Raw genomic sequence first — 21,671 nt, forward strand, 5'->3', positions numbered from 1 at the left:
CAGAATCTCACAACAGAACCCTTAGGAGGTTTAATATGCACTTTTGTTAACTCATTATTAAATCTAATTGAACAACAATGCTACTATAGAAAAGAAAGTAGAAGTAGAGTAAAACTCTATAGGAAAACACAAGTGTAGTAAAAACAAACAGAGGAAAAAACAATCTTTCTAATTTTATTTAGCAGAAAATGCCAAAGATTTTGTCCAATGACCATGAGATTTTTCTCTATGCAGTCACTGCTTATTCTCGCAATTAAAAGCTTCATAATCCCAAAAATATTATTTGGAGAAATAGCCCGTTCAGTCAGATGAGGGGCTGGGGGAAGCAGTCTTACTTTAGTACTCTGTATTTTGTGTTCGAAGGAGTACTTTACATCAACATTCTTCTTTGGACCAACACAGAGGCTTTATTTATCCATTATGCTTTATTAATATTTTTTTTTTTTTACTGCCTTTAGACCGATGAATGACAGACACTGAGTATAATTGTGCAAGATTTTACAGATCAAGATCAAAACCAATTAGTGTTAAGCAAGAATTTTTGTTTACAGTTATATTCTGGTTGCTACATAAACTAAAACCAAACATGGACTTTGAAAAAACTATACATAAATTTCACACACACAAAATCAGGAACCACATAAAAGATTTGTATTTTTATGCAAAAGTGAGACGATAACTTAAAGGGCACTTGGAAACAATAGAGAAGGTTATTAAAAAATAAAGTTTAAGTAACTTTACTCTCTCATTACCATTTTCTATGAATTCAAAACATTCTGCAGCATGACAAAACAGGCATAATAATGAAGTTATATGTCTGAGGAGAGAGAACTAAAATACTTCATTAACTCAAACTAGTACACCAAACCAAAGACAATCTATCAAATTGTATCAAGTATACAACAGGGAAATAAATCAATTAGATCATAAAATATTCAAGCTATAGACTTGTCTCTCATTGTCTTCACATATATTATAAAGCTCAACTGGCCTCCAATCTGAGGTAAGCGTCTTCCAAAGAGTCAAAACAGAAATAATGAATTAAATGCTGGTGGCATACAAAGTAACATGCAGTTGTCCCCTAATAAATAATATCCTTCTTACCTTTCCAGGTGTCAGTTCACAAAAGATGATTCCAAGCTTATGAATATGGTGTAAACCAGTAATCAAATCAACACCAAATTCTCTCACTACATCTTCAGGTAGGTGTTCATCTTGAGCAATAACAGATTCTAGAGAACCACCTGAAATATGTTTACACAGGTAGCAAGTGCATATAAACAAAATGCCACACAAATAATTCCCAAGTACATTACACAAGCTTCTTCAAAAGCTATCAAGCAAAAATCATTACCAGTAGATATTAAAAATATTTCTTGAGATTATCCAATAGTTACGAAATCCAAGATGTAGAGAAAAAAAATAATCTATTTCCAATACTGTGACAAAAATCTTAGTTTTTACTATAATTGAGTGCATGACTTCCAAATTACTTTAATATTGATTTATTTTACAAAGGAAACGGAAGGGAAAAAAGAAATCCAGAAACTCTGTCACATCACAATGTAATAGCCCCTAGTGGGTTAATTCAAATTCCTTAACTGGAACCCTGCTGCATAAGTTAAAAGAATAAACAGTACCAAGAGCAGGCTTGGTGTGACTGTCACAGTACTTCTGTGAACAAGTACTAAAGCTAATGACATGCAATTTTCCACTGAATTCACAGGCAACAGAAATAGTAAAACTGGGTTACATTCTGGTATCCTGAGGTCAGCATCATCCAAGAAATAATTTTTGTTTGTTTGTTCTTCACACATAGTACAGTACTTATTCTTGACTCATGTGCCCCAGCTCTTTCATTTTCATCCTTTCCTCTCGCTTCATTTTCTTTTTTTTTTTAAAAAAAAATAAAATTAAAAAAAAAAAAAACAAAACAAAAATACCCAGGACTAAACTTTCACTTTCCAGGTTTCTCATACAAATCCCAGCTTCCTGGCCCAGCAAGTCCTACTTGTATCTCTCTGGACTTCTCATCCTAACAAAAGACCCTTCTCTGTCTTTCCAAAATCACCATGCTCCTTCTCCACTAAGCTCCAACCAACCCCAACCCTTCCTCTGTTTTTTGATCAAATTACACCTAACAAAGCCTTCCAAATAACCCTCACATATATCCTCTATCACCCGTGTCTTTCCCTGGACTTCACAATCACACTCTATGCTTTTTCCCACTGATTGTTACTGTTTCTCCATCCTTGCAAAAATCCCTCGTCTTCCCCCATCACCTACTTCCTCACATCCCACCGATTCTCAGGTATGTCATCACACTCATACCATTTGAGTCATTCCTGTCCTAACTGTTCACAGGACTTGGACTTATCCTAAGTTTATTTCCCACAAACTCATTGCTCAGTCTTTTTCCTCCTTCCTGTCCCAGTCTCCTATCCCAATCTCCACATTCCTATCTCCCTCAAAATCCCTTTCCTCCACCTCATTTTGCCCTTGACTACTCCTGCACCACCAAACCTGTTCTCCTAAGACTACAGCTTGTATTTTGTGAATTATCTATGGACTTCCTGGGTTATTTATATTCCTATTATTTATACCTTAGCCAAATCATGCACATAAAAAAGTCCCTGAATGAAAAAAGGGATTAAGAGAGTTTTTGATAGAAAAGGATACTAGATCTTTTATTCCTTTGCTCAGTAATTTCTTTCAGAGAATAGCAACACTAAAAGGTTTGTCATCACAGTATTCTTCAAATTATTCAACACTGATGAATATTAAAATCATTTTATTTCTAAGCCTTTTTAATGCTGTTTAATAAATCAGCCATTCCTTTAAAACTAAGCCCTTATTACAAAGCTATAGTAAAGAATTTTCCATCATGTTTAATTACTGGGTTTTATGACATATTTTACAGGACCACACATATAATAATTCCATAATATGACCAAATACAGAAAGAAAAGAAAAATCGTGAAACCAGCAACACAGAAGCATGCTGCATCTGATAACAGAAACTCACTTTATCACCTTGAGACAAGTGAGAAAGATCTTCCATATTTCAAAAGCTATTTTCAAGGCTCTACAAAATTAAGAAGAAAATCATGTCTTATTCTATTTATAACTAAGTTAGCTTCAAGACACTCTCCTTGCAGCAAACTGCAATGCTGCAAGGTAAAAATACATTATAATTGTTCAAACTGTACTTAATAAAAGGCTGTCTGTCTAATAACTTAAATATTAAGTTAGTCTAATAGTAAGTTAGACTGAGCAAATAGACCAAAGCCTCCATATGAGCTTTTAATCATTGAAAGAATCACCCCTTCCCCCCCCCCGAACTTGTAGCTTCTCTTCTTCAGTAATTTTTGAAACAGAATTCTGGATAGAAGAAAAGGCTGTGTGTAATATGGACTTTTACTATGAAACAAATTCCAGATACCAAAGTTTTAACACGCATCACTTGCACAATTGGCCTTCTTTTCCTTCCATGTGGAGTAAAGCACACTATCTGGAGTTTAAAACATGCAGTCACCACAATTAGAGAAAGCTTTAAAAGATTTCTTTTACGATCTTTTATTAAGATTGATAAGAACCTATCAAAACTCAATGAATCACTTCATGCAGTTTCAAGTCCTCAGAGCTCCCAAATGAAAGTCTTAACATAAAAGTCAAAATACTTCTACTGAACAGGAAGAAAACTTACATAATTTACTATTAGCTGTAGAACTGCCCTTTGATTAAAAAATTAACTTGAACATAATTTGAACAATATTAAGTCATCGTACATTATAAACTGATTTGCTCCTTGCTCTCTCTATTATTGTGTGCTATAAAATGAAAAGAGAATGCCAAAGCTGTCAGTCCTTAGCAAACTTTTCTCAAGTAATTTTTACTTAATTACCCTCCAACTATTCACAATTTGTTTTTAAGCTTCCCTGACTAGCCCTATCTCTTCAGCTATTCAAAACCAACATTATGTCACATCAATTAACATTTAACACACATACACAGTGAAGCAGAAGAGAAATATGACTTCAATTGATTTCTGAAAATGTTTCCAGAAGCAAAAACATTTTTAGATATAAATAGGATTCTCAATTTAATAATCAGATAATTATCAAACTTTTTCAAAGATCTAAGTATTTGTTGTAGAGTAACTGTTATAAGAAATCTCTTACAAATACTCACTCTATAAATCATTATCTTATGAGCTTATCTTACCTGTGCATAATTCCACTACAAGCCAGAGATGGTTGCTTGTTTCATACCATTCATGAAATGTCACTATATTCTTGTGTCTGATTTCATGAGTCAGACGAACCTAGAACAGAGTTTTTAACATACTTAACTGGGAAAAAAAAAAAGCAATATATTTGGATTTATGGGGCAAGAGAGGGGGAAGACAATACAAATTTACTCTAGATCAACTACTTGTTCTCTTACCTTTTCCAGTGCACTAAAATTATTCTCCAATTCAAATAGTTTTACATGTGTGTTGAGGAAAGATAACTTTTCTCATAGACCCTGCCCAACTCACCTGTTTTAAAAATATAGGAAAAAAAAAGAAAAAAGAAGGAAGTTCCCCAACCCAAAATTATAAGCACTATTTAACCTTCTTGCATCACTTAAACAAGAACAAACTGGCAATCAGAATTTGGAGTCAAACTTGCATTCCTACTTTCTTCTTCAGTGAGAACAAAAGTGTGAGACAATATGGTGAGCACAGTAAGAGGAAGTAAAAAGAAATTTTTCCATCATTCTCAATCTTATCAGGCAAGAGCAATCATTCGAGGGTCCCTGGAAATCTATATTACTATCAAACCTACACGGCCTAATATCTACAGAAGCTTCTGTATCTTAGCGTGGTATGTAAGGGATTTCTAAGACGAATATGCTTCTAAGAACAAAATGTTTAAATGCATATTCATTAGTTGCCCAACAAATTATCATAGAAACAATGAGATGGACTATGAAACTGTACCAGATTTGCGTAGCAAGGTTTTGGTAGCAGGGGGACTATAGGGGTGGCTTCTGTGAGAAGATACTAGAAACTTCCGCCATGTCCAATAGAGCCAATGCCACCCAGCTCCAAGATGGACCCGCTGCTGGCAAAGGCTGAGCCCATCAGAGACAGAGGAAGTGCATCTGGGATAACCTATTTAAGAAGCTGAGGGGGTGGAAACTGCTGGGGAAGAGCAGCCAGAGAGAGGAGTGAGAATATTTGAGAAAAATAGCACTGCAGAGACCAAGCTTAGTGAAGAAGAAGGGGGAGGAGGTGCTCCAGATGCCAGAGCAGAGATTTCCCTGCAGCCCATGGCGAAGATCATAATGAGGCAGGCTGTCACCCTGCAGCTCATGGAGGGTGATAGTGGAGCAGATATCCACCTGCAGCCCTTGGAGGACCCCATGCTGCAGCAGGTGGATGCACCTGAAGGAGGCTTGTGACCCTGAGGATAGCCTGTGCTGGAGCAGGCTCCTGGCAGGACCTGTGGCCCCATGGAGAGAGGAGCCCATGCTGGAGCAGGTTTGCTGGCAGGACTTGTGACCTTGTGGAGGACCCACATTTGGAGCAGTCTGTCCCTGACTGTTTCCTGTAGAAAGGACCCATGCTGGAGCAGTTCGTGAAGAACTGCAGCCCATAGAAAGGGTCCACAACAGAAAAGTTCACGGAGGACTGTCTACCATGGGAGGGACCCCATGCTGGAGCAGGGGAAGACTGTGAGGAGTCCTCCCCCTGATGAGGAAGGAGCAGCAGAGACAACGTATGATGAACTGACTGCAATCCCCATTCCCTGTTTCCCTGCGACACTCAGTGGGATGAGGTAGAGAATTCAGGAGTGAAGTTACACTCGGGAAGAAGGGAAGGGTGGAGGAAAGGTGTTTTAAGATTTGGTTTTATTTCTCATTACCCTGCTCTGATTTGATTGGCAATAAATTAAACGAATTTCCCCAAGTCAAGCCTGTTTCGCCTGTGACAGTAATTGCTGAGTGGTCTCCCTGTGCTTATCTCGACCCACAAGTCTTTCAAAATATTTTCTCTTCCCTGTCCAGCTGAGGAGGGGGAGTGACAGAGCAGCTTGGTAGGCACCTGGCATCCAGCTAGGGGCAATGCACCACAGAAACAGAATCTATTTAATGGAAAAATAAAATATTTGAAATGTCTAACTGTACCAATTACAGTTTCTTTTTCAGAAAGTATTGTACGTTTAAAACTGCCAAGCTTTTACAAAACAGAATCCATTTATCTTAAATGCTATTCCTTCATCAAAAATATTTTTTTATTGGTAAGTAAAAAATTTATTGTTTACTGGAAGGTATTACTACGACTGGATTTGAACAACTGATAACAAAATAAAGCAAACTACTATATGCAAGTAACCGTTTTTACAAGTTCTCTGACATACCATAGAAACAGTAAGCCTGTAAGCATGGGTTTATGCATGTGACTTAAACAATAAAATTAGATGAAGAAATAAATACATTAAAATAAGACTCTGTTTAAAGTATAAGAATTTAAAATCTTAAGAAGCTGATCTAAATGGTGACAAACTCCATGTAAAGAAGCACATGGGTTTTTTTTCCTTTATATTACCTGTGCTACAAGGATTTTGTATCTTTTCCCATATTTAGCAGGAAAAAAAAAATCACTTACCCAGTTTGTTATTTCAGCTCTTTTGCATTTATCAGTGCAAAGAACAGCAACAAAATTAATTGTCCCCTTTCTTCTTCCTTTATAAACAACTGTCTTATTTCCTCTTCCAATCTCCTCATACAGAATGAAGTTCTCCATATGTAAGGATGCTGTACAGGAAATGGATTAGAAACATGGAATTAGTCTCATAAATAAATGAACCTTTAAAGAAAGGGGGAGGGGGAAAGCATTCAAATTTAATAGCCATTGATATACAGGATTTACCCTCCCAATTCTTAAAAATAGGGATTATATACTTCCAGCAAGATCAAACTGGACAGAAAGCCTCCTCTCAGGAAATTTTGAATGGACGATAGTATTTTACACTTCCAAAGCTTTTAACACATTCAAAAAGTTACAGAGGGCCAGTAGCCACAAATTATAAATATTTTATCTGTAAATAAAAATCATACTACCAAACTTAAAATTGTATGCCCTACATAAAACTGCCATCCAAATGAAAATAGTCTATGCTGAAAGCCTTGCCAAATAAGACACTTCTGCCCAAGGGCACTTGAGGCAAACGTGCTCCTGCAACTTTTCACAATGTAATTTAAACCTGCCAAATAACTGATGTCATCAGCATAACTAAAAAAACACTGGACTTTGTGACTATTAGTGTTCCTACCAATGCAAAGCTGAATGTAGCTTTACCAGTTATAGGACTCAGCATTAATGACTTTTCATGGATAGAAAGAATTCCTTGCAAGTAGAAGCTGTGTAAAATTGTTGGCCAATGTTATATTGTGGGAATCAGGAAGCTCAACAGAAATTTAATTTATATTTGTAACTATCATTTTTGTCAAGAATTGTATATGCTTTAATTTACATACTGAAACAAATGAAACAATTGCCATTTGTTGCAAACCCAGGGAGTGGCATTTGTATAGTTAAATAGTTAGATGTTTATCATAAAAGCCTAGTCAATTCTTTTGTTCCACAATTATTTTCTCAGAGAATACTTGAAGCAATGAGAGAACTGACAGCAAAGTATTGAAGTAACTGTAATACACGAGAAAAGTTCTGTGTCAGCTTTCCATCATGCTCCTTGGTTATTCCACAGGGGTAAGAGCATGGAATACAGAATCCCAATGTCAGCATACTCCAGAAATAGGATATATTGCTAACTAGTCCCCGGTGACCACCTTGCCGTAAGTTCTTCCAGCTCCAGGCCAACTTCACATCCAATGACCAGTTCTTCCAACTACCAATTTAATTAGTTACAAGCCATTTGGAGTTGCTGTCTCTCATCTCTACATGACTTCTTCCATTTTGTTTGTAAAACTGTTGTTTTCTCTTCAACAAGACCAGTTCTCAATGTAGCTATCCTAAAACCATAGAAAAACAGCATATTGGAGAGGGCAGTGCAGCAACAGGAATGATCAGCAAGGATGGAGAGGAAGGGCTGCTTAAGCAATACAGCTGCCAAATGCCTAATCACAAACCACAAACTCAATTGCAGTTTACCTCTTTCATAAGACACAAAGCTCCCAGAGTGACAAATGAAAGATGAAAATGAAGACTAGAGAATTCCCAAGTTTTCAGACAGGACTTCAATTGAAAATACAACAAAGGATTGGGCAGCAGCAGACAACAAAGTGTCTGTCACTACAATACTGGTTCTTGCCAGAACATCAGCCAGGTGCCACAGTACAATTTGGATGATCCAGAATTTACAACACACACAGGAATATCATGATTCCAGGATGTCCTTTATCAAAGGTAGTTATTGAAGACAAAAGTTTTCTTCCCATAAGAAGAAAAAAATCTCACCATTACTATTAAAAAGCCTTAGTATAATTTTACCTAGCACTATGCAAACAACTGGGTACAGCCAGTATAACATAGGAAGACTTTTTTTGTACAGCTATCTATGAGAACAAGGTAATTATACAAAAATCAGTTTGCCAAACATACCAAAATAAGTCACAAAGATACAGCATCAGAACAGACAGGGGCCTCCATTTTCCTACCTCTCTTTTCCAATTCATGCAGATCATTATATCATTCTTTATGTTCTTTTTCTGGACAGCTTAATAAAACCAAAACAAATAACCCCAAATGTCATCCCCTACTACACAAAGATTCCAGAATAGCACTGCCCTAGAAATGTATCCAGCAAAGGAGATTGCCAACCCACAGCTTATCCCCAAAATTTACATGACCGCAGCCCCTTCCTTGAACTTCTTTTGCAAGAATTCTTCAAACCTGACATGTGCACCTCATGATACGACCAAAGCATATACTTGTTAGACAGATGGAAGATATGTTCATGTTGGTCATAAGAAAGACATGATCATCCACTCATGCAATAAACCAGGCAAATGAACGCCAGGTTCAATGATGTACAGAAATATCTGGTTATCTGACAAAAGCATGAGCAATGACATGCAAACGCACATTGGGACAGAATAGTCATGGGACAGGGAAGCCTTTGTTGCTGCCTCATGACTGGCATTATTGTAAATATGGTCTCCATGAGCTGCTCTGCAAGAAGCTACAGGAAAAAGAGAAACATCCCTGGAAACGTTACAGACCAGCCTGGATGGGGCTTTGAGTAACCTGGTCCAGTGGAAGGTGTCCCTGCCCATGGCAGGGCGTTGGAACTAGATGATCTTTAAGGTCCTTTCCAACCTAAACCATTCTACGATCTAGTCTTGTCTCCCTGAATCTCAACAGTAATGGCTATACCATTCATTTCAGTACACAAACCAATGGAGCACGACTCATGAGGCAGAATTTCAACAGCTGCAGCACATTCACCACTGTGGACATAAAATGTAGAGATCAAATAAAGCTATGCAAAACAGTGAAAAGAAGCACTTCAAGGTGAGACGGCTACTGTGGAGGCCTACCCCACCACCACCCACAATGAAACAGGTCTGAACCTCCACAGAAGCACCGAAAGCTGCCAAGTGAGCCTCACTTGCTCTGGGCAGGATACAGGACCACAACACCAAGGAAACCCGGTTCCAGAAGTGTTTCTTCCTTCTCTTGGTGAGAGAATGGCCAAAACATTCTGAAGAAAGCAGCAGATGCCAGGCCGGAGATCTGCAGTCAAAGCTCTGCCAAGAGCCACCATCTGGGCAGGCCTGAGGTGTGGGCCACAGCCTCGGGACACAACAGCTCACCTGCTGCAGAGGTGAGGGCACCATTAGGCCAGACATACACCGGCGGGTCTCCTGCCCCTCAAGGAGGCCTTTGGCCAGGGGTACCAGGTCTGATCCCGCACTCAGACCTAGGCACTATGGCCACTGAGGGAGCGAAGCGGAGGGGTAGACGGGGTGGGGGGTGACGGCGGGCCCCGCCTCGCGCGGGGACGGAGGGCCGTTAGGCACGCGGGAGCCCTGCCAGTTAACGGCCGTTAGCCGCCCGCGGGAAGCAACAGCCCTACCTGTGAGGCGGGGGGTGGTGGTGGGCAAGGAGACAGCGTTACTATCGCCGCGCCGCCGCCATCAACCGAAATCGGCGGAGCCCCGCCCGCCCGCCCGCGGCGGAGCCTCCCGTGCCCCAGAGGTGGGGTTTGGATGCGTCCCGGAGGGAAACCCGTCCTTACACGCCACAAAATACAGCCAGCGGGAAGGGGCACCGGCACAACGGGCAGCACGACTCCGGGAACGGGCTTTGTTTCCCCAGCTCTCTCAAGAACAAATCGCCAGCGGGTCCGTACTTTCGCCCCCACCCGCGCACGGCCTTGATGGTCTCCGCCCCGCTCCCGTATCCAGGAGACGGGGCCAGACGCCGGAAGCAGAGCGGAGCCGCCATTGGGCCAGAAGGCGCCTGCGCAGAGCCGGATCCGCTGGGCCCGGGGCCAGAGGGGAGTTCCCGGATGCGAACGAGAGGGGGCGGTGCCTCGCTGGGGGGGGCGGGGGGGTGGAGCACGTGGCTGAGTGGGCGGGGCGTCGGGGGCGCAGCCGCACCGTTGCCAGGCAACCGGCAGTTAACTGGCGGGCTAACGGTCGGGGGCTGAGGCGGCGCGGCGGGACGGGGACGGCGGACCCAGGGGACGGGGACGTCCCTCGTTGGGGGAAGGGACTCCGGCGGTGCCCTGCCGCTCTCAGTACCTGGGCGCCTAGGGCTTTTTTGTTAAACCTGCATAGGTCTAGCGTCGGTCAAGGCAACGCATAGGGTCGTCGGTCCCGTCATGGCGACCTGTAAGCTCTTCACTGGGAAGCGCTTTGTTGTGACAACTTTTAGCCCTTGAAGCAAGTGTTATTTTTAGCAGCAAAGTGGAGTTTTGACACTATTTTTTCATCCTCGGGTGGTCTGATATTGGGTGGGTTTGAGGCCCCTGTACAAGTCAAGTAAGTATCCGTTTATGTGACAAAACATTTAACAACATTTAGTATGTCTTCCTTAGGCAAGTTGTAAAGAATTATGTTTTGTCTTGTTCCACCTTCACCTTGACCTTCTAGCAGGTTTGAACCCAGAGTCAACCAGATTTGATAAAAGAAATTGTATATTTAACAGGAAGGAATCAATGTTTCTTTAGGCTGTATGATAACAGATGGTCAGATTTTTTTCACTCCCACTGTAGGAAAGATTTCGGTACAAATTTAACACCATCCCCCCCAATCCTGAAAAAGGGGGGAAAAAAATCCAAACCACTTTGGGAGAGGTGTCAGCTGCAAGAAGGGCTTTAGTTTTGTTTCATACCTTCTTAGATAGCAGAGGCTGTAGACAACAAAACACAGGTCTGGAGGAAATCAAGCTCCATTAGCTACACAGCTCACCAAATGTTCTGTCACAGTTCAGCTGTTGAGGGATTTGGTAGAGAGTTGACAGAACTGGCAAGAGATCACTGCTGCACGCAGGTATAATTATTGCTGGTTTATTGGATATCCACATAGAATTGGCCAGACTCGTGAGCATTGAAAAATATCATGTGCATATGCATGGCAAAATTGCTCACTGCTTAACAGTTTCAGGTCCTGTCCCATTTTGCAGCATATGTTTTTATCAATTACAGAGTTGATCTGTAATTACCAATGAAGCTACAGCTTTGAAACTGCACAAGCAAAATAAAGTTTTCATTTCTTTTTTTAATGTAAATGAGTAGTTGACTAGATATAAATAAACTGAATGCGTAAGTAGACATCACCTAGTTTATTTTAGTAAGCACAAGAAAAGTATGCTTTGAAGAGGGATTTATTTAGATTTTAGAAAACTGTGTATTTTATCTTTGACTCTGATGAAGGTGGCCAATATAAAGAAGGAATAGAACATTAGCTCAATTACAGACCAGTCCTGACAGCAGTTCTGTTTGATGGCAGATCTTAGAAAAGTAATTTAACTTCATTTTCCCTGCCCAAGAGGACAAAACTAAGTCACAATAACTATTAAGTCACTGCCTTTGCTTCCAAACTTCTAGTGTTTTGTCCTATGTACAGCTTTCTGTTAAATTAGTCCAGGTTAGGATTATTTTTTTTTATACAAAGGGGGTAAATATCCCATTTTGGGGGAGTGAAATGGTGTGAACCTTAAAATTAACAAAGTCTTTAGAGATCTTCATATAGCATTACAAAGTACTGAGAGAAACACAAAAGGATGCTTTAATAACAAATAAGTCAGAGATTTGTAGCCTTTCAAATTGAACATTTTCATGATGAAGAATTTTCAGTGTAATTAATAGCAGACATGGGGTGTCATCTTGACTCATAGCCCTCTTTTTCTAGTACCTCTTAGTTGGGAACTATGGCACTTTTTGGTTATCGATACACACTTCATTACATGTCTGTATCTTTCTCACCACCTGGATACACAATTTCAATATACTCCAGATGGGGAATTTTCCCTTTGATTTGGTATAAGAATCAGGAATTCTCTCTTCAAACATGTCGCTTGCTTGCAGTACAAGAGTTCTCTTGAAGAAAAATTCTAAATACAAATACAAATCAGGACTGTAATTGTAAGACTCTTATCTTTGGTCTTTCTCTTACTGTTTCAGTCTGTTATTCCTTTAGTCTGTTACCGAACATGACTTCAAGCATTGTACTCAGATGCAGTAAACTTTTCTGTGGGAATATTTTCAACATTCAAGAATGGAATGCAAAATATTCTCTCTGCTGTTTGCACCATTTCAATACTCTTAGCAATCTGTACAGCAAACTCAGCCTTGCTATTTGCCTGGCTATTATATGGGACAGTCAGATGTAATCAAATTCTTGTTCTCAAATAAATATATGATCTAATTTAAGGTAAACTGAGATCTTGTGATTGAAACCACACAGTTTAGGAATGCTTAAACACTTTGCTGCCCTGCCCTCAATGGGTACTGTGGAAGCCTCTGACATTTTGTCTGGTTCCCAAAAGTCTGAGTGTGATACTATGTTTCAATGTTTTGTTTTCCTTTAGTGAGAAGATCTGTTCTTTAGTTTACTCTAGTGCCCGTTGAAGATGCTATACACTTCTTGTTTATTTTGCCGCAGGTACTAGATTTTCTCCCAGCTATCATGATTACTCATGCTCTATCCCATCTTGCTAGTACATGTTGTTTCTTTCTATTCCAGACTGACCCTATTCTCAAGAGAGTTTCTATTCTCAGTGTCCTGGGTATGATGATTCAGTGCTCATATATAATATTTTTATGTTCCATTTGCCTTGACAGTTCTGTCATTCCTGGTAGGTATATGGGGCCACTTTTCTGGTCTTTGACCATTTTAGCAGAACAACAGACACGAACACAAGCACATCTTTATCTTGCAATTTTTATTCTCAGATTCTTTGCCAACATCCTCTTGAAATTAGCACGTACTTTCATTGTTTGAGTGAAACTTCGTGTGTTTATTGCTGCATTTCTGTGGTAATATTAAGGTTCTCATGATTTAGTCACCTTGTTTTTCTGGTACAAGGTATTCTTTGGTCTTTCTCAAAGTCATTAAATAAATTCAAATGTTACAGTTTCAGTATCATATGCTGGTGATATTTGGTTGTAGCAATGGTTTTTCAAATTCTTTTGGTAGCTTCTGGGATTTTTCTATTTGGAAATTTGTTTTCTCAATCATAGAGTTGACCTTTCTACTGCGGAAACATTATTGTGAAACAGTCCTTGCCAATGTGTTTGTTTTACTGGTGAGGCAAAAACTACTAGTGGTTTCTTTTCTAAGAACAGGGCTCCAAATCTCACCTCACTAGATCAACTTGTAAGGTCACCAATACTGCATGTATAGCATGCTTGTGTTGCCTCTTCCTCCTTTATGGTCTCAATGCTTTGCATATATCTAAGATTTGGAAAAGATATGGTAAGATACTCAGCAAATTTTAATACTCTCTGAGTTGAATACCTTTAAAGGTTGGCATATTTCAAGCTACTTTTTTCTTCCCAAAATCATTCGGTTTCCTTGGGAAGTCAACAACTGCTCTGTATATGATACTGAAGTAAAAAAAAAACTTCCTCTTCTCATTATTTTTTTTTTTTGGTGTGTGTGTGTTTGTAGTCGGTTTTATCTGCTAATGAGATGGGATTAATTGTTATGGACTACCACAGTTTCTGCCAGGCATTCCTCATATCACATTCCTGAGTATCATCAGCTCTGATACTGATTTGGGAGGCTGTCTGGCAGGGCTGATACTTTTCTGCTGCAAGATTCAGTACTAACAGCATTCTCAACACCTAAGCCTACCTGCTGGCTTTCAAAATGTGATGAGATGACCACCTTGCTTATGTGGGAAGGCTGAATCGGCCTTGTCAAAATCTTGCTTTTTCAGTGACTATCATGCTGCTTATGTAATTTTGAGAGTACGTAAAATTATTAGTGATGCTTTCTTTTTCTGTATATTTTAGTGTCCATATTATTCCTTATTCTAATGCAATAGGTAGTGTGTAAAGCAGATGCTGTACTGGTTGAATTACTTTCATCTGTTCTAGATATAACATGTTGGACGGACATCCCATTTTCTTCAAATACATTCAGCAGTTTGGACTCACACGAGAGTCAAATGCTTTGTTATCAAGTATACAGATTCACTGTTTCAGCAGAAAGCAATGGCTTTTATGTTGCATGTTCTGAAGATTCAGCCTGTATACTCAGGATATCCTTTGCATCCTGATTAGAATTGACAATGTCGTGAAGGTATTATCATCATTACACAGTGTAATTTTCATTTGGCTTTGCTTGATTGCACTGTTTTTTTTCCTTTTCTTGCAAAACGCGTGCCTGGCACATTTATCATTATTCCACTATCTTGCATTTAATTTCCTCTTTTTTTTTGTGTACTTGTCTTCACTTCTAATGCTAATTTGAGCTTTACAAACTATTTATTCCAACTTGCATCTCATGAATGTCAAATACATGCAAACCCCCATCCTCTCAGTCACCGTTTGCTTTATTCATGTTGTTTTCAGACTGTAAGCTCTGGAATAATTTTTTTTGGCCATAATTATTATATATGATCCTCTATGCAGGACGTTTTAAATGAGTTTTCTCCTTAAGACCTTTTATCTTCATTTTATTTGTCTCTTCTGCTTGTTTATGCTTTAGCTTGTGACTAAACTTTTACTTTTTTGATTTAGTCTCTCATTTTCCTTGTGTTCTTTTTCAAATGACATATGTCTGCTCTCCTTAGGTCACGGTTGCAATAACACTTCAGACCAATGCCGTGTGCTGGTATTGCTCCTGAAAGATGCATCCCCTTTACAGGAAAGAAATTTCCAGTGGAGAAGCAGTTGAAGAAGGAGAAAGCATTGGTGCTGGCTGATTGTTCCTGAAGGAAGCAGAGTTCTGAACAAGAAAAGCAACATTGCATACCTTGTTATAAAACAAGCAAGCAAAAAAACCCCAAGCAAACTAAAAACCAAAAAACAACCAGAAAAATCCATCAAAAGTACTCACGTTTTTATTTTAACATGCTCAGTCAGACAACTTGGAAGAATCTATGTTTTGATACTCAAGTAAAAGCAACAATAGCTTTACAGAAAACATTTAAACAAGAAAAGATGTGGTACAGGCAGCATTATGCAGACACTTCATAGACCCTTTTAGAAGGTTTACAGCATTTCTTAGTCCATGCTGATATAAAAGTGTGAGAAATGGGGCCAGTAACACCAGGTATCAGCAGGAAGAACAAAAAGGGGAAGCACCACAACTCCTTTCTGCTTAAACCTGCAACACAGCTATTCAGAAACACATTAGTGGGATATGTTATAGTGATTTTTTTTCCTCAGATCATTTGTTCTTGCCTGTTGGAAATAGCTTATTCTCTGAGATTAAAATTATCTACTCTACAATGATAGCTGCAATTGGGATTTTCAGCTGGCAAACTAACCAGAGATTTCTGAAACTGAGTTTTCAAATGCTTTTAAAGCAATATTGTATTCTGTGATTGTTTTACAGGGACTATAAAGGAAGTTCTAGAGACAGCAAGTGAGGAACGTGCAAAGAAAAATAACAGCATCCTCACTGAAAAGCGTATTTGAGAAGTCTTCTATTTTAGCAAGGCAGAAATAAAATCTATTCTAGAGATGTTATCAAGGAAGCAAAATGGAGAATAAATTGATAAATATAATGTGATAAGAAGAGAGAGGAAGTGGCGATAATGATGATAATGAAAACAGAAAGAGAGCAGAGAAATCTAGGAAAATTTTTAAAGTATCTGGTTACTGTGTCAATTGCTAGCTTCAGAATTGCTAGGTGGATGAATTGAGATAGCCGTAAGAACGCAACAGAGTATGCTTGTATGCAATATAGCACCATGCCACAAAAAATCAGGAGGAGGATTTGGTGCAGCAACTAAACAACTGCTACCATACCCCATGACCAGCATACAGATGTGCACCTTGCATGCGAGGGGCTGGCAATCCCATAGTCGCAAATTCTCCTCCCTGATGTACTCCCACACATTGTGTTTGTCACAAATGTCATTGACATTTGTCCCACTGTGAAGGACTTCTGCTGACTCTATCAAGACGCTTTTCAGTCTCAGCAGTACATCTCAAATCTTTTCTCCTTATAGATGTGACAGGTCAATGTTTCTTCTCAACAAGAAGTTTGTAATCATGCAGACTTCTTTGTCTCTATTTTTGGTGTGAATCTTCACTTTCCTACTTCTTGGTTTTCCTTCTGCCTGCAGATCATTTCTGCCTTCTGTTTTTTCAACATTGGATTTACTTTCTGGCCTCTGATTCCAAGATGCCTCCGTTGTGCATCTTCTTCTGGTTGTGCGGAACTGAAAGCTTTTTTTTTTTTTTAATCCACCCTACTGTTGCTTTTTTTTTTCTTTTTTCCTTCTCACTGCTGTTCTGAAAGGCACAGAGCAAACTCTGTTCCTCAAAAGAACTTCTTCACTGTACAGACCATTCCTCCTCACTGCTGTCTTCAGCTTACCTTACACCTCATGAGTGCCCAGCTGCTGCTGAAAGGCTCGATCCATTGTTTGCAAGTGCATGGTCTTGTTCCTTCTCTTGTGCAACCTCTGTCACTCATCTGACTCCATTGTTAACTGTTTCAGGAATTAATCAGAAAACTATCTTTTTTTAAAAGCCTCCTGATTTAGCTTGCTCACTGGCTAACACCCAGGGTCACATGTATACAAGACTGGGCACAAATCAGCTGAGGGTGAGAGGTGGAAGGGACCAACCTTTTCAATGACACCTACATGTTAAGACTTCCTAGTAGTAACATGAAGTTTCTATTTCAGGGGGGAGTGAGATCAGACCACCGAGATGATTTAAGAGGGCAGTGTCACCAAAGGGATGGTCCTGTTCTCCCAGACGAATGGTTTCAACTCTTCCTTTGTGCTCACTCCTGATACTTTTTTGACCTTAGGGTGAATCTATTCAGTTCACTATTCTGGCAGAAAACTGTCAAGGAAAACAATAGAATTAGTTCCATGTTGGGTTAGTGAACTGAGTCACTCACTGAGGAAAACCCCAGTAGTCTGGCTCCTCCATAGGAGAAGCAGGGAGAGCAGCCTGCTCCTTTGGGGAGCAGCAAGCTTTTAGGGTGACTCACACGCCCCATCGAACTGCACCCTTAGTCACTTCCAGGGGATCTGCTCTAAAGACACGCCTGCTCGGCAGGCGCCAGTGAATCCTTTCTTGTCCTTGTAACATTTCTCCTCTCTTTTCTGTCACCCAGGCACATCCCCATCTGTGATTCTCTTTGTTTGCATCTGAAAAGCGTTGGATCGTTTCTTCTTGTGGGTTATTCAGGGTCAAACCCCGAATCCATTCGCACTCGCTGGAGGTTAACACACATCCCACGCTTCCGGAATCCTGTCACCAGCAGGACTTCAACTTTTTTGTCTTACCAGCTGTAACCTTGGACACAATTCTGTTCTTCCCTTGACGGTAAACAAAAACAATCAAACACTCCTTCAACAAATAGTTCTGTGAGCTGCAGAAATAAGTTGTGATTTCCTCTGGGTTTCTTTATTCTTTTTCTTTTTTAAATTAGACTTATTAAGACCCGGAGTAAAGCTTTGCTCTGTTGGTGGGACATGAATAACAAGCCTTCCTTTGAGGATTTTCTGGTGTCTAATACCTCAATACCGTAATTTTCCTCTCCAGGAGGGCACGGGCAAGATTCCTCTCCTTCATTCCTCTAGTACACTTCAAGAAACATGTATTTTGGACGTCTAACTTTCACCATGACCCTCTCTCTCCTATTCCCATGCCGGTTCTTCTGTCCACCAGGGTCCCTGCAGCCCAGCTGGGTGCTTGGCCAGGGTTTTTTTTCAAGCCTTTTTGCCCAGCTCAGGCAAGCAGAGCTCTGGCATGCACCGGGACAATTCCAGGAACAGGTCGCCGCGGCGCCCCGCCGGCTGGAACAGCCCAGGTCATTCAAAAGCGAGACGGACAAGGTGGCCCTAAGAAATCCCAACACTTGGCAAAAACGCAGCCCCCTTTGGCCGGCACATGGTGGGGAGCTGAGGGGCTCTGCGCCACCCCAGCCCTCCCCGCCAGCGGGGAGCAGCGGTGGGCGGGGGTGGGGGGGGAGGCAGGGCCGGGCAGACCGGCCCCCGCCGCCCGGCCAGGCCCTCCCGGCACCGCGGCGGGTGCCTCTGCGCCTCCCAAACGGACCCGGGTCTCTTCGCCTGGCCGCTACCGACCCAAGCCAGGGGAGCCGCCCGCTCAGGAGGCGGCCGTGTCGGGGCGGCGGGAGCCCGGCACCCCTCGCCCCGGCTGCTCCACGGAGAGGGCCCCACGCAGCCACAGAGCTGAAAGCCGGGAGCGTTCAGCCGCGGGCAGCCCGTCCGACTCTGACCGAAGCAGCGGTAAGTTGCTTCTAAGGCGGGCGGTCCGCCGCCGCCCGGGACGGGGGCGAGTGGTGGCACCGCTTCCCGCGGCCGCCTTCGGGCTGGTCCGCCCAGCTACAAGCACCTCCCGCTGTGGAGAGACCCCCCCCTCGCCCGGTCCCGCTGTCCGGGCCGCGGCAGGGGGCCGGTTGCCGGGCGACGAAGCGGCCCCTCCCCCACGGCAGGGCTGGGCCATGAGGTAATGGCCGCCGGGGGGCGGGGGGAGCGCTGCGACGAGCGAGTCAGTGGCCTCCGTGGGGGCGCCGCTGGCAGTCCCCTTCCCGCTGTCCCCCCAGCGGCGGTGGCGGCGGGCGGTGCCGCATCCCCTTAGGTGTCCCCGCCGCCCCGCCTGCCGAGGAGGTCCCGTAGCCCGGGTAAAGGCGAGTGGAGGAACCCCAAGGAGAGCAACCGGTAGCCGCCGCACGTGCGCCGCCGCCGCCCGCCCGGCGGGAGGGGCTTGCAGGCGTCCGCGGGCGCCGTTGGAGAGCGGGGAGCTGCAGCGGCGGCCCGGGCGGAGAGACCGGGAACGGAGGGCACATGAGGCGCGGGCAGGAGGAGAGAGAAGCCGCCGCAGCAGCAGCAGCTCTCCGGCCGCAGCACCCCGCACGCCGCGGCCCCTCAGCGGCGTGGGCCGAGGGTGAGCCGTGAGGGGAGAAGCAGCCCGGAGGTGGCCGCCGCCGGCAGCGAGGCTCCCCCGGCCTGCGGGGGGAGCGGCGCCGCCGCCCGCGCCCCGCTGCCTGGGGAGCCCGGAGCCGGGTGAGTGCGCGGCGGGGCGGGCAGAGGTGCGGGTAACTGAACGACCGGGGGCGGGAGGGACACACACGACACGGGGGACACCGGTGCGGCGGCCTTCGGCCCCGCATGCCCTCAGGTGAGCGAGCGGATGCGGGAGGCGAGGGGTCCGGGCGCCGCACCGTGGTGTTGAGAGCTGGGGGGGGGGGGGCGGGCGGGCGAGGCCTGCTTCGTTCGCCGGGGAGAGAAACGGGGGCAGCGGCTCCTCCTCCGGCCCCCGCAGGCCGGTGGCAGCGGGGCGACCTTCACAGCCCGCTTGGTCCGGGGCGGGCGGAGCGCCCGGGCCTTGGTGCCCCTGCTCTTTTGTCCCTTCTGCGCCCTCCCCCCCCGCCAAAGGAAGGAGGCAGTTTGGTGTAATTGTTTACCGAAGGTCAAGAATCGCTTGCAGAATTTGGCCTGTGAATTATTTACAGGTAAACTGCTGATGTTGTCAGTTGGAAGGACCCCCCCCGCTTATAGAGATATTTTTCCTACCCGTTCGGGGGCACATGCAGGTATTAACTTGGTTTCTTCAGTGTCAGGGGTTATGGATAGCTTTTGGCAGTATACCTCTGTTTAAAAGTGACTAAAATATTCCATCGTGTTTTTTTCTGCAAATTTGAAATCTTAGTGTCTGCTTTGGTTTGCAGCTGACGGTTTTGAACTTCATGTTTGGATGAGCTTATTTTCATGTAAAATTGGGGAAAAGTAGGAAATGTCCAAAATATAGAACATCTCTTAAAGGGTGGGAGTCCATCCTTCTTTTTCTCCCTTGCTTGGACTTTGGGAGAAGTCTCCCTGTGGACACTTTTCTCTGCCTTGCAATCCATAACCTTATTTGAACCTTTCAGTCCAGCGAGATTAAATCATGAGTGTAATGGTTTTTGCAATCGGGAGAGCAACAGCAAAAAAAAAAAAAGTCAACCTAAAACAAAAACTAAAACAAAAACTAAAACAAACAACAGTTATGATGACCGGTTTGCCATATGTGCATGCTTTACTGCTGTGAATTATACAGTTTCATGTACCGTAAGTAACACCCTGGCTTCTGACTATGCTGGAACTGAACCGTGTTTAAATGTGGTTGCTCCTAGTGGGGCTCTTCTGGAGTTTCCGGAAGAAGCCTGGAGGAAGGAGCGTTGTCCCCCCAGCCCAGGAGACATATTCATAAAGCTGTGCCTTGTCTGAGGCACTGTAACCTGTTCTAATTGAGCCAGAGCAACCTATGATGATAACAGATAAGAAAATTATTTCAGAAGCACGTAAGACAATTATATTAAGCCATGATTATAGCTGTTACTTCTGTTTTTCAATGAGTATCATTATAAGGGAGGAAATAGATAGGGGTAAAAATCCTAATGGAAGGCAAGAGTTTTCAGCCTTTAATGTGAGCTAGGGAGTTAAGCGAAGACCAGACGGCTGTACGTGTGGATAGAATTTAAACGTCTGTTGAAGTAAAACAAAAGTTGCTGTCAGTTGCATGAATGAACTCCCACTTGCCAGTGGATTTAACTGCATGGTACACAACAGTAGTGGAAACAAGTAGTCTCCCTGGATCTAATGCAAAAAAAAAAAAAGACCCATACCAAACAAAAATCTGGTAGTTCATAACTGAGCTTGGTGCCTGTTGTAGAGCACTGGGAAGCACACCAGTATGCTGAGGAAGCATTAATGTGATTAGGCACATACATTTATATGTATGTTCCACATTCGATATGTGTATACATAAGATCTCAGTGAAATCTGCGGCTGTTGCTGCAACTTCTGAGCACCTGACTCATTTAAGCCAGAGTCCTGACTAATGAAGCAGTATCAGCATGTGACCTGCAAGTTTTGCCATGTATATTAATGGATGTTAACTTGGCACTGTATCAGTTTGTGGAATGCAGGTGAGAGCTGGTGGGAGTAAGTGAACTTGCATGTTCCAGAGAGCAAGATCAGATGGAAAAGACTTGACTGGAAGTGTTTGGAA

General features: G+C 42.7%; 1 protein-coding gene and 1 long non-coding RNA gene across 13 annotated transcripts in view; one reads left to right on the forward strand and one right to left on the reverse strand.

Moving 5' to 3' along the window:
- The window catches only part of ULK4 (unc-51 like kinase 4), a 248,934-nt gene extending 238,569 nt beyond the window's left edge, over nucleotides 1-10,365 (reverse strand). For 9 of the 12 annotated variants that reach the window (XR_012585552.1, XR_012585549.1, XR_012585551.1 and 6 more), the window contains exons 1-5: nucleotides 10,089-10,365; nucleotides 7,840-8,022; nucleotides 6,656-6,804; nucleotides 4,225-4,324; nucleotides 1,105-1,244 (exon numbers count right to left, since the gene is read on the reverse strand). Coding sequence is in view for 9 of the 12 variants with exons in the window: in XM_074575250.1 (XP_074431351.1) it covers nucleotides 1,105-1,244; nucleotides 4,225-4,324; nucleotides 6,656-6,793 (378 nt within the window). In the remaining 3 variants the exon portion in view is untranslated. The remainder of the gene's footprint in view (nucleotides 1-1,104; nucleotides 1,245-4,224; nucleotides 4,325-6,655; nucleotides 6,805-7,839; nucleotides 8,023-10,088) is intronic. The other 3 variants (XM_074575247.1, XM_074575248.1, XM_074575249.1) reach the window with 3 other exon arrangements.
- A 290-nt stretch (nucleotides 10,366-10,655) lies between these two features.
- On the forward strand, nucleotides 10,656-15,517 carry LOC141738272 (uncharacterized). Its single transcript, XR_012585356.1, has 3 exons — nucleotides 10,656-10,998; nucleotides 14,562-14,766; nucleotides 15,260-15,517. It is a non-coding gene; the product is annotated as an uncharacterized LOC141738272 (long non-coding RNA).
- Nucleotides 15,518-21,671: the final 6,154 nt, after the last annotated feature.

The sequence above is a fragment of the Larus michahellis genome, chromosome 2 (assembly GCF_964199755.1).
Source record: "Larus michahellis chromosome 2, bLarMic1.1, whole genome shotgun sequence".
NCBI classification, from domain to species: domain Eukaryota; kingdom Metazoa; phylum Chordata; class Aves; order Charadriiformes; family Laridae; genus Larus; species Larus michahellis.